The following is a 13,956-nucleotide window of genomic DNA, read 5'->3' on the forward strand; positions in this document are numbered from 1 at the left end:
TAAAATATATTCAGGAACGATGAAAAGACTAATACTAGGAAATAAAAATAACTATCGTTTTCCATCTTCTAATCTTTTTGTGCCCAGTGAGCAGTTACCAAAAATAAACAGGAAAAGTAATAAATCTTGATGAAATTCGGTCAAAATGTTTATCTTGGCAATATCTAAGCTGGATTAAAGTCTGGGTTACATGCGTCAAAAATAAGGTCTCACAAGCTTTGTTTTAAACAACATTGGAAGGCACATAAAGACTCATTATTGATGATACTTGGTCAGAAAATGTATCTTGAAAATATATATCTTTAGTTTGAATATCGGTCACATATACGCATAAAACATCTTAGCAAAACATTGTTCCATTAAGTCACATATATATTTATTTTTCTTCGAAAAATGGTCATAATTTTTTTTCCTGACAACATTAAAGTTGTAATTGAATCTGGGTTGAGTTGAGGTTTTGTCACAAGGTCACGTATTAAACAATTTGACTACAATAAACTAAAGTTATAGCTTCGGTGCTTTCATGCCTTCATGACCCTTTTGGTGCATGCATTGTAGGCTTATTATATCGGTAAAATACATCTACACAGTAAGAAGTTTATTCGTTCAAAAATATTGACAATAAATGCAATAATATCGCTGATTAAAAACGATATGAAGTTATCTTAATTTTTTTAAGTTATTTTGACATACCTTTTAGCACAATAGTATTTTCGTGCTTATTTTCTGCATTTGTTTGCTTCATAAAATTGTCGTTTATGTTTTGCCGGACGTTTCTGTTATTGATATATAAAAGGTTACTTAACAAGATAAATACAAAAGTTTTGTTTTAATGGAAGACTCACAATAAGGAGATTGTACAAATAGTGATTTATGCGCATTACGATACTTACAGTTACAATGTAAAACCATGTGTAAACATTGTTGTGAGAGTCGTTCATTCATATGGCATTTGGAAGAGAAAGAGCGCTGTTTGTCAAAAACATGTTCTTCTTTACTTCAAAAATTTTTTGGTTACTAAATATTGTCATCAAACCAATGTTAATACAAAAGAAAAATCATTAATTATACTGCGCATGTGTTCTATACCGAAGAACAAAGCTTAAATAGTAAAGATTTTAGAAACCGTGTATAAACGTAATTGTCCAAAATCAAATACGGTATTATATTGACAACATAATATAGGTAGGCGATAACACACCTTCGGGGTCGTTTATCAACCGAGGATCTATGATGTTTCAATGTAAACTGTTCCTTCATTTTTCCTCTAAATTTAAATAGCTTGAAAACAAGTACAGTTTACCTTTAGTTGTCTAATTGTTCTTCCTCTTTAGTTAAGTATTTTAATGATTAAGTTGTCACATGAATGTTGTTTTGTTTTCATAAATACGCAATTATAAAATCCCAAATGTGTTTACAGGATGTCTGCTGCTTTCAAGCACGGAACGGTACCTCTCGCAAGGATGTTGCAGTTCTAAACCGTTTCGTATCGGAAAAGATTAATTCATCTTTAGTTTTATTATATTTGTTTTATTGAGGACATGTTCTTAGGTGTGTTTATTTTGTCAATTTGAAAGCGACATTACAATAAACACTTAATTCAACTAAATTATGCTAATAGGTCATCCATAAAGATATATAAGATATATTGTTTGACGTTCAGTTAATGCAATATCAAAAATTTAACTGAAGTGTGCCTGCTTATTTAACAAGTTTTTACAAAACTTTCTAATGAGGAGGTTTTTTGGTGTGTTTGCTTTTCGCATTTACCTGCTCACGTTCTCGCGTATGCGATAGTACAATTTTTTTTGCAACCATGTTACAGAGACAAAACGTATAAAATTCTTCCACATAATTCAACATAATTATTTAATAGGGATAGAAAACACAGGGGTTACTAATGGTTAATAAAAATCACAAAAGTCCTTACGCCCTTACTATCTCCCCCCCCCCCCTCCACACACACACACACAAAAGTATCTCAATGTTAACATTTATAATTATATGAAGATATTACAAACTGATTGAAAAACATTTCACAATAATAACATGGGTCCCGTATTGATACCGTTTTCCTAGATAAAATGAGTTCCTTTACTTTATCCAAACAAACAGATGGTGTTGTTTCAGATTTCATTTAATCAGCTACAACATCGATTCTAGACGTGAATTCTTTCATTTTTCTTTCCCAATGAATAAAAATGAATGATGGTTAAATGATACCATATCATTTGTAATGAATTGTCAACTTACAATAGTTCAAACATTATATACCACATACGTCAGAGAACTTACATCTTCTGGGAAAGCGTCTGCAATATTTATTAATAAAAAGGTGAAATATGACCTTAGTATATAAGTGAAACGGAGTCTGCTTCCTTGTGGCTATGGTGGAAGAGAGAGGAGAATTGGATAGGGGGACACAGGGCAGTTGACTAGAGACTGGCCACCGAGACCTGGCAGATGAGGAAGTGTAGCGGAGGCTTACTATCTCCTGGCCAGAAATTGATCACTTCCGGTCGGCACACCATAGGAGGACGTAGTGGGACAGTGCCGAAACGTCCGATGAATATGGCCCCACCTGATGAAGGAGATAGTAGCAGCATCACGGCTGTATCTGACAACTAGCTTGTCACAGTATGATACATAACTGCACTGAATGCATTTTTACAGAAAAGGTTAAAATAGGACTTTTATAAATTGTTTAAATATCAGTAGATTTAAAATAAAAATCATTAAGATAGTATGTAGTATGCTAAAATAGTTTATAAGAAGACTACGTTTCGGACAATACGCCGAATTCGATACAAATGTTTCGTATTAACTTGCATGTATAAAAAATATTAGGTTTCTTTATTATGTATATCCGTTGTATTTTGAGTATTTTTACTCACTGCATTCAGTTTTGTCACAGTTCGATTTAGTATTTGATCTTTGTATCAAGCAAGATCATACCCAAAAGAAGTCCTCACAAGCGACGACGATGCTGTAACAATGGGTTTTTTAAGTTGATGTTGACGTTAAAGTCAATCACGGATCTTGGAAATTTCTTCCGGTAAAGGAGGAAGGCATTTACACAAGCGTGACTGTATCGATGTGCGAAGTTATATACTTCATTTTTTTAGTTTTAACACTTCATTCTTAATTTCTTAAACACCAAAGACGCGGGATTGATAATTTGCAATAATTCCTAATCGCTTGCTTTTAAATTTCGAATTTTTCAAATGTCGCACAATCAGAGAGCTGAATTGAACGACTCATTTATGTAGTTCTTAATGTGGTTTTTATCAATGCATTTCTTATTTATTTCGAAGATTGGCTCTTTAGTAAATTCTATCAATCTTTTGTTTTTATTAAGATTATTGATGTTGAAAGAATGCATACTTTTATTATATCTACCATACCGTAACAACCCGCTTAATTTTACTGATCGCTTGTTCAAGACACTATACGAGAAATATTTAAAAAAAAAAGATTAAAAAAGGTCAATGCAATTTTTTGTTAAAATAATATAATCAATCTATTTGAGCTTCGTATGTAAGACAGGCCTGAATATATGAGTAAATACTTAACAATTTCTAAACTAAATGATAAGATTTAACCAGATAAGGGCCCTATTTCATAAATACTCAACTGTTTTCTCTTTTCTTTGCTAATCCGTGAATGCTTCAAATAAAGTATACCAGTCTTATAAGGGACCTTTAGTTTTATTGACAGAGATAATTAAATTCGCAAATATTATTTTCAGGTGTCAAAAATTACTTGACTTCCAAATATATATGTTTGTCCCTTTTGTATCGAAAAAATAAGTATTTTATTGCTAATTCGACAGTCTTGTACACGTACACTGAGTACTTGGTTCCTAACGATATAATACATGACCAAAACATATCCAAATGGGAAATGCGTCAATGTATTTAAAAGAAAATTGATCAATCATTAATTTGAATGTTATTATTGCTTGTGACTTTGATATTCTTTTCTTACAAAATACTCAATACGACTGTTAACAACCCGTGTGCAAATAAATATCTATGAAATGTCTTTGAATATTGTGATATTTTTTTTTGCGATGCTATGAGGTGTGTTTATTTATATTAATTGTGTGCTCATTGTGGCATCAGACATGAATTTCAACAGATGTAAATCATAATGCTTTGACGGGAATCCAGATTTAATCATCTTTAATGTCAGGTAATGTGTGTATGTATGTATGTTCATGTATGTTTCTGTATTGTCTAGGACAATAGTCACTTGCTTTCGATAAAAGGCGAGCGAGTGTAAACAATAATGTCTCTCCTGATAAATTTTCTATAGATCAATCATTTCTTTTTGTTAAATATCGTGATTTGTTCTCCTTGTTTGTGATTATTCCTTTTATCTTCGGACATGAAATGCGTATTTGCCTTGCTTTTTAGTTTAAGTGTTTATGAACACTATGTTTTTTATCTTTAAAAATGTGAATGCCATTCTTAATATTATATAAGATAATACCAACAGGGCCTTCTCAAAGAAATAACGTAAAATCCTGTCAAAAACTGTTTAATTATGCTTTCTTGCCAAATAATATGTATATATGTTTAAATCGAAGATTGAAAATCAGATTGGTCGTACAAGCAAAGAAAACTTTGCCACCTTGAAGTTGTGAACCCGTATAGTTCTACCTGTACACGATATTACGCACTGAAGGAATAGACAATAGAGAAAATGCTTCATTTCACCGTTTGCTTATTTTCATCAACAATAGATACTCTTACATTAAGTGTAAGTGCTTAATGCTGTAGTGTGTTATCCATATTAGATGCCATATCAATGACTTATGACCTGTCTTCGGAGTGAGGATAATAATGGGGCAGAGACGAACTACTTTTAGAAGAAGCATGTGGCTTTGGTGAAATCACGCTACAATGTGCGAATTAATTAGTCTCACTCGATGATGACAAAAACTGTTGGCCTATACTCCATAGAGACATCTGCAAATATTACATGAGATTACGAAAAAACTTTAACATAAAACAGAAGGAATAAGTATATATTTTAAACTAATAAGTGTAAATTTTTATATAGAAACATAGCTATAACATTTTTATTATACGTTTAAGTATTGGAAATAAAGCTGTTAGTTTCTATACTGCATAATTTTAGGTAATAGTTTTATTCGATATTCGTTAAATGTTAGGTATGTTTTACTAGTAGTTGACTGTTACTGAACCAATTTGGTAAAAATGAATAGAAATTATGGAAATTATTAGTCATATACCAAATACTTGTACGTTTTATAAGCATATCTCTAGAAATCGTCCTATGCTTACAAAATAGATGTGACGTAATAATTTAATGCAAATACGCTCGTAAAGTTGTATTATTATTGATAAAGGTTAAAAACTGGTTTCCTTTAATACGCTTCAACTGAAATAATATTCACAACAAAGCGCCGAATCTTCCGAACAGTTTTTAAATCAAAATTTTCTATAATAAACTGTCAAATATCACTTTAAACTTTTTCTTAGACTAGTTGACTTATCTGCTGCTCCATTTACGTTTTTATTAATAGTTTTTTCAAACAATACAACTCTTGTCACAATTCATAAATAACTCATACTCAACAAGTTATATACATTTCGAAAAATCATGTTTAATTGTGTGCAACATACAAACACTATTCAATGACATCACTATAACAACAATTTTACTTTTAACGCACTTTCAAAAGAATAATCCGGTTTTATTTCTGCTTCCCTTGAAACACATCATGTAACTTAACTATTTCTATCAATTAACAAACGAAAACTCGAAGATCTTACAACTGATTTGAAGATCAATGGCAACACGATTTTATCAAATTGAAGAGTGCCGTTAATATATTACAATGTCTCGTTGTACTTTCGTTAGTTTGTTTTTTGCGGGCAGAACTGTATAAAGATATGTCTATGCGAATGCAATTATCTGTAGCTTATTACTGTTGACGCATTAATGTGAGATATATATTATTTTGTACTACTCTGACTAATTGCGAAGACAGGAAATGAAAAATGGTTCTAATAGAAGTCCAAAGCTTTTAGACACTTCACATTCCGTAAATCTCTCCTCATTGTAACGATACCTAACCATTGCTTCTATAAAACACATACATTTTGTACTGGAAGACCGACAAAGACTTGTAAGAGGACAAAGAAATTAAACATCCGTATCACAATAGCGGCAGTAAGATTGTAGGAACGCCATTCCCGACATTCGCTTTCATGAACTGAATACCATTGTTTGTTATAAATTAATTGTGTTGTATAAGCGAGATTATAGTTTTACTTATAAATTGTACAACACAAGACAGATGATCAACATTTAACTTTTATAGATATGTTAGCATATGTATCTAAATAGAGTGCATTTGTGTTAATAAAATCTAAAAGCGTTCATGCCATGACATTCATATAAAAGGAGATTATGGTCTGTCGAATCCGACGTGTTGTTGTGTTTTGGGCTCTGAACTTTAGATGTTTCGTCTAAGGCGACCACGCTTTCGCCGGAATAGTCATCTTACCATCTGTTGGCATTTTCTGTCTCATTTTAATTGTGTAGACATGCAGTGTCAAAATGACCATGCTTGCGATAGCGCTACAATTTCACGTCGCGTCGTTAAGTCACTGGTCATGTCTTTGATGTCCTCTCGCTGTTTAGCGTTTTACCTCTATTTTAGCTCTTTTATTTGCTTCCAATTGGCTTTCAAGCATCGATTTTATTTTGCTTCGATCTTACATCTGTGTGGCCTCAAAATTTATTTTTTCTTCAATTATTAATGTACTGCGTATATTCCTTGTTTTTCGATTGATGTGGCAATTGTGATCTCTCGTCTCGCACCGCGCTATCTCAAATTGCGCTATTTTGCCTTCCAATCGCGATAATAGTTTGCTTAATATGCCTCCAATTTATAGTGGCTACCATTCGATTTCGCTTCAAATACAGGTCGCCCACTGCTCTTTCCCTGAGAATGATGGTAACTTTTGCAGAAAATGTCTTTCTCTCCGCGATGTTTTGATGATTGCCTCACCATGTACCGGATACGCGTTACTATCATCCGCTCTATATTCAAATTATGTTGTCTCGGATTGTTTTGGCATCGTGCCGCCCGACATTTACGTCAGTATGGACGAGTCATCTGTCGTCTGACGCTGTCCTCAAAATCCGACTGTCTATTTTCGTCTTCTGCGACAGGAAATAAATTTCACCGTCGCTATAAACTCCATACCGAATGTTACTTTATTAATTACTAAATGGTGTATCAACTGTAATCATAATACCTTTTTTAAATATTTCTAAAATGAACGCGCATGTGTTTACGTTACCTGTATGTCTATTTATGTATATAATCATTTGAGTAGTTACAATGGACATGCGTTCCTGTGTTTGAAATAAGTGAACACTTGTCAGTGCACTACTGTTCATTACACTAAACAGAAGATTTCAGTTTAAAAGCAAAACGACATCACGTTGAATAAATAATAAATTACTCAATTAGTATAACGCACAAAACCTAGCCACCTCTACAGTGTTTACAATGTATTTTCAATGTGTTTACATAGATCTAAAATGTGTTTAAGTAAACAAATAAACTGATTCATATCGCATACTTTTAGGGAACATAAAAAGCATCATCATAATCATGCATAATATTGCTTTATATGCATACTGAAAATGTATGTAATTTCCTGTTGTGTAAAGGTTTTTGAATATCAATGCACACTTTGTCGATTGTTTCGAATTGATCATACTGAGAAATTCAAAGCAACTATGTGACTTGTTTATTTAACACAGACAATAAGTCACCATTAATCGTTCGTAGTTTAGCAAGTGCATATGATGTTGAAAATCAGACACAACCGTGATATGTTCAACGTGCCAGAAATACATTTAATTGACTACTTAGCCCAAAATAGGAAAGCATAGACGCTTTGATAGTAATACCTCTTTCTTTTATTGACATTCTTTAGGACAGGAAAACAAGATTGCCAACAGGCCATCGCTCAATCCAATTTCTGAAATCGGGACATTATAGACCGAATGGGTAATTTCAGACATTCGCTCTATTCTAAGTATATTGGTGACGTATCGTTTAAGGATTAACATTTAAATTGTATGTCAAATAAGATGCAATTTCTCGTCCATATACATGTCATTAATAAAAGTCTTAAGGGCATATGTATCAACCAAACTATCAATCTTTGTTTCTTTCTTGCCTTATATTCGTCACATTTTGTCTTCATGAACAAGTGAATATGGCTTGTATTTGGAAATGAAGTACTATTGTTGTCTCTTCAAATATAATATTAGTGATTTTTTTTTTAGAAAATAAGTTTTCCATAATTATCTTTCATTTCATGGACTTCATACTTTGGTATCAAGTGCGCCTCATGTGTTGCTTTTTCTTTTACCAAACATGGAAAGATCAAAAGAAGCAAAACTTGTCTGCTGTGAACATAATTAAAACAAAATTCTTTTTCAAATACACATGCACGCTTTTCGCTTCGGTTTCATATGCTAATATGAGGTCCATTCCTTAGTTTTAAAGTTTTAGAATGCAGTTTACAATAGTCTAATTTAATTGTCTAATTTTAATCTTCAGCTAAAGATCTTATTGCGAAATATTTCTACAACGTTTCAATTTACCGTTAAACGGTTAACTGAACTGAACATTTTATTATTATATAGCAGTTTTAAAATAATCTCGTAAATAGTATGAGTGGCATTGATAAAGTCGTTTCCATTTTCAAGCTTAAAGGGATATTTTCACGTTTTGGTAAATTGACAAAATAAAAATAAATGTTTCAGATTCGCAAAGTTTCGTTGTAGTATTGATATTTGTTAGGAAACAGTCATACTGAACATTTGCCATGCTCTTAAATATCAATGCTATGCATCTGTTGACGATTTAAACACCTTAAAATTATAAAAGCGTTGCAACGCGAAACGATTGAATAATTTGAGGAGTTCTTTTGTTGTCGTTATATTTTGTTACACTATGAGGATCGTTTATATAAAGTATAAAGTATAAAATAGAACACACATTTTATGAGAACGGATGGCCGAATGGTCTAAAAGTTCGACTATTACTACCGGGGGTAAGTGATTCGAGTCCAGTTGAGGGTTACTCTTTTCTTTAATCTTTCATTTTATTCTTGTTTTTACTGGAGCTTTTTAGATGCAATGGTTACATTTATCAATATAAAGCATTTAAAGAAAAACTTCACTACATACAAAAATCTGTGAAAAGGTCCCTTTAAAATGTCATAAATCATCATCATCAACTAGAGACGCATTTATCCAGTTAATTCCTACACAATTATGCTAACTTTTTATGCTTGCGCAGCTTATCTTTCCAATGAGGAAAAAACATCCTGTTTTTATCATTTTCTGGTACACAAGGTTGCAGATCGAACAGTTTTTTAAAGAATTTTTTTCTTCAGAGAGAGAGAGAGAGAGAGAGAGAGTGATGTAAAAACAGAGAGTGACTAGTAGAACTTGTTTACCAGTTAAACTATATATTGTTTGTAAATACAAGAATAAATTTCGATATTTTTTATTTGAAATAAAACAGACTTTCTAATTAATTTAACATATTTAACTTCTTGGATATATCTTTTCATATTATTCCCAACTCCCAACTTATTTCCTGTAGCATTGTGCACAGCACATTGTTTTTTCCATGGCGGCATGTAATATTATAAAAATGCATAACAATACCATACTATACATCTAAAGCCTATCATATGTACGAATTTATACAAGTTCATTTATAACAATATGTTCACTGTTAATCCCTTACTAAATCATGTGTACCACTTCATATACTATATATGGATTTTTAAATTGCAATTTGCAAAGAAGCCGTAGTAACATGTCATTAGGGCTAGCATGTAATGCTCATTAAATGTCTGTTGGTAAATTCTTACCATTTTCCATTGATTTTTTTTGAGATTCGCAAATATTCGTTGAAGTATTGTGTGGAAGCAGTGAAGCAGTAATACTGAACATTTTCCATGTTCTCAAATATCCATCTTATGCATCTGTTTTCTTATTGTTCAAACGATATCGAATGCATTCGTTCTTGTATTGATGCCAAATTAGACGCAGATGTCCTCGTGATATTAACAATTGATTATTTACATTCGTTGTTCATTTTCATGTGAACCGTTCATTCTGATTGGTTTTTATCTCACGTTACATGTGGTTTAAATTACCCTATGAATTTAATATGTAGGAACATTTATACATACAAAACTACTTTTTCATTAAAAAGTAGTAAATTAAGTCATTGTTTGTGTGAATCTGCTCGACATTGATTTTCATTCTTCAATAGTGGCGTGTGTGTTCGCTAGAGAATTGAATTGTGTTTTTCTGCATTTCTTCGGTGAATAAACAGTTGGAAAATACCGTCTAATTTATTTTCGCTGAAAGTACGTATAATAACCCCCAACAGTCCATACAGAAATGCAAAAAACAATGTTGTTCGAGTCGTAAATAAAACAAATTCATTTCGTTTACAAAATGTTTTCGAATTATGTAAAATTCTTTAACATAGATTTATGATAATAATAAACATCAGTCGGTGAACTGACGTAGATTGGAACAGAAATTCAATTAAAATATTAATAACAAAACAAATACAAATCCGACATTAAACATTAAGCATTAAACAGCTTACAACGACACATAATAACATCCATAACACATACATCATGATCATATTACTTTGTATTTGCTTAGTAATTCCATGATGTTTTATACACATTGACCTTTTATTTTTAAAACATTATTTTAAGCAATGACATCTGGAGTTACTACAAGAGTTGGTCCTATGGCAAACGAGTGCACCATTTATATTCAATCACACCTCTTGTAGACTTATTACTTGATGGATGAAGTAGTTATCGCAAAAGTAGTAAAATTTCTTTAGAACCCAAACACGGCATTACACATTCATTGTAAAGACTGACTGTTCAGTCAATCCGCCATTTAAACATAATGTGGAATTGTTACATTGTTAGCAGATGTGCTTGAACATCCAGTAATCCTGACCACACTGACCAACCTATGCAGGCTTGTTCTAAACCTTCTATTCAATGACCAGTACAACATCGGATTGAATGCACTATGTGCTTGACCAAGCCAAAGAACAAAGGGAAGGACTGAAACTAATGTACCATTGTCCGAAATATCGGCCAAGATAGACAGCACACTATATGGGAACCAGCAAAACATGAATGCGCAAATCAGTATGATGACCATACGAGCAGCTCTCTTTCTGGACATAAGTCTTTGAGTACTTCCGTCTGAGCTAACGCGTTCGTGGCGCTCAATCACACATAACGCTCGACCAATGCTCCCATAGCAAATACCAATGGTGAACGCCGGTATAATAAACACAACAAACATCAAAAACACACCATATGCTTGTCTATCTCTGACATGAGGCCATTTCTCAATACAGAACGACATCGGTCGTAAGAACGGTACATCTTGCAGAATGTCGACATCGCGGATGTACAAAAGAGGACCCATAAACAATCCTGCAACGACCCACATGGCGATGATGACGGAGCACGCCTGACCGGATGATGACTCTCTGTGGGCCCTGATTGGATACTGCAGGGAGAAATATCGGTCTACAGACATTGCTGTCATCGAGAAGATGCTCACAGCTACTGCAACACCTGTGACAGTGAGAATCGTAAAATCAGACTTGCATAAATCAAACTTTCCAGCAAAACAAAACGATATGTTATAAGACATTCATTTTGGAATGACTCTTACCAGTTTAGATATGAATATATAAAGAGTGAGAGTGATGACGTTACCACAAGAAGTATTGTTTGCATTTTGGGTTTTAAATGTCGTCCTTAAGTGCATTAGTCGTATCCGAGTATGCAACTTCTATCATAGCTATTGCGATGACTACCAGTCCCTTTCATTTATTATGTTCGTCACTTTTGTTATACATAAAAGTTTTTTAATGACGGTAGAGCTTTGAAAAACATTCCACAATAGATCTTTCTGACTTAACGAAAACAAAAACAATAACATAAAAACGGCGTAATATCTGTACGTTAATATCGTTTCAGTGATGCTGTATAATTTATTTTTGTATCCGATTTTATTTTGTACCTAATAGCACTTTATTTTAGTGGCATGCTCATTTGTTCAAAACACGTGTCCATAAGTTTTAATTTTAGGTATCAAACAACAGCAGCTTTGAAATATATGCGTGTACCATTTCTTAGATTCGCTTATTTTATTTCCATTTAATAAAAATAACAGGTTCATGTACATTCAAAAGTGTTCATTGTTGTCTATTTTTCATGACCTTAACATAATGCTTAACGTACCTTGTACAAATGCTGTGAATTTGCACAGAACTCTTCCATAGACCCACGGCTTGTAGACAATTGTCCCGATACAAGTGGGCATGCAGAACACCGTGACTACCAGGTCAGACAGTGCCAGATTTACCAGAAAATACAAATTGGACTTCCTCGCCTTGTCGGCCGTCACAGACGCGATGATCAAGATATTCCCGACTAGCCCAATGATAAAGATCGGGGTGTACATGGACAGTAGAACGATGGTCGAGAATTTGTTGAGAGTAAACAGATTTGCTTCGAACTCCTGAATGATGTCGTCGGCTAATGTGTAATTAAAACTTGACTCATTGGAGTGCTCTCTAAAATAGTGCCGATAGTTCTTCAGTTCAGAATGTTGATCCATTTTTTTCTGAAATAATATAGTTTTATGTTTCCGTTTTATAACTGCATATTATGCGTTTATTTCATAAATTCGAATTTATTTTTGCTAGAATTTTCAAGGTTGTTTGGAATTGAGTAAAGAAACCTGATAAACTGTTTTACTGACGAATTCATGAATAACAATCAACAATCATTAAATAAAATATACTATTAAGGAATCGTTACACATGTTTATAACTTACAATGTTACGATACGTTGAAAATAGAATAAACGTGTTGCTTGTTATGCATAATTTTACTGCAAAATGTTACATAATCGTCCAATGTTTAACCAAAATTGGATCGTCTACGTGAAGCATTAAATGCTTGACAAAGTTTTATTAAAAGTACGCCTTTTAATTAATGCGCAATATAAAAGTGCATTTGGTTACTTCTGTGATATACTTGAATAGGAAAAAGAAAACCTTAACTCAATATATTAAAGAAAATTATTTAAAATCATCGCGAAATACTTACGCGATAAAAGCTCCTACTAGTTATCCGAAAACGTTAAATTGCAGTAAAAAAAACAACATACCACTGCATTGCGTTACAACAGAAACAACTATTTATAAGAATGAAATTCAATATCCGCTTGTTGGAAGTTGGTGACGCTGCTGGTCGGAATATTAACGCATCGAAGGATGTCTCAACTGTACCGGCAGTAGCTTATATATGAGCAGTAGACAACCAATACGCATTGGAAAAATCGGAAAACGTATAAGTGTACATTGAAGTTAACGAGCATTGATTTTTCTAGGAATAATCGTCTTTCTTCATATCTTGATTCGCAAGCGTTGATAGAGCGTTGCAGTGATTTATAAAAAATATATAGGAATAATTAATACATATATAGCCGTATTCATTAACATTGTATGTATTTACAAAATGTATCCAATAACCTGTCCTTAATTCTGGAGAAAGGAGTATATTGTTTACAATGGTAAATACCTAAATATGTGATTTTCCTTTCTTTGCTTTATTTTTTTATATTAGGTCGATATATGTGATTTTTTGTGTGCAACATCTGGGAATAACTTATAGAAGCAGATCATTGAATTTATTTACAGAGACGTTCTGATAAATTGGTATTCTGTGTTTAAGTAAACTTTCCAGTGTGTTATTTTAACAGCAAATAGCGATTGCAACTTATCTACAGCCTCACATATAATTGAGTCAA

At 32.7% G+C, this 13,956-nt stretch overlaps 1 protein-coding gene across 1 annotated transcript; it reads right to left on the reverse strand.

Annotated features, from left to right (window-relative positions):
- Nucleotides 1-2,435: 2,435 nt before the first annotated feature.
- LOC127872612 (neuropeptide SIFamide receptor-like) lies at nt 2,436-12,759 on the reverse strand. The gene is made up of 3 exons (XM_052415940.1): nt 12,381-12,759; nt 11,442-11,708; nt 2,436-2,581 (listed from the first exon to the last, which is right to left on the reverse strand). Exons 1-3 carry the CDS (start codon nt 12,757-12,759, stop codon nt 2,436-2,438), a joined length of 792 nt encoding a protein of 263 aa, XP_052271900.1.
- Nucleotides 12,760-13,956: the final 1,197 nt, after the last annotated feature.

The sequence above is a fragment of the Dreissena polymorpha genome, chromosome 3 (assembly GCF_020536995.1).
Source record: "Dreissena polymorpha isolate Duluth1 chromosome 3, UMN_Dpol_1.0, whole genome shotgun sequence".
In the NCBI taxonomy this organism is placed as follows: domain Eukaryota; kingdom Metazoa; phylum Mollusca; class Bivalvia; order Myida; family Dreissenidae; genus Dreissena; species Dreissena polymorpha.

What these genes read in the sequence shown, in the direction of transcription:
- LOC127872612 (XM_052415940.1), bottom strand. Translation starts at nt 12,759, where the DNA reads ATGGATCAACATTCTGAACTGAAGAACTATCGGCACTATTTTAGAGAG. An exon ending in ATTCACAGCATTTGTACAAG is followed by an intron (nt 11,709 to 12,380) that starts GTACGTTAAGCA and finishes TCACTGTCACAG; the next exon opens with GTGTTGCAGTAGCTGTGAGC. An exon ending in CAGAGATAGACAAGCATATG is followed by an intron (nt 2,582 to 11,441) that starts GTGTGTTTTTGA and finishes CTCCTTCATCAG; the next exon opens with GTGGGGCCATATTCATCGGA.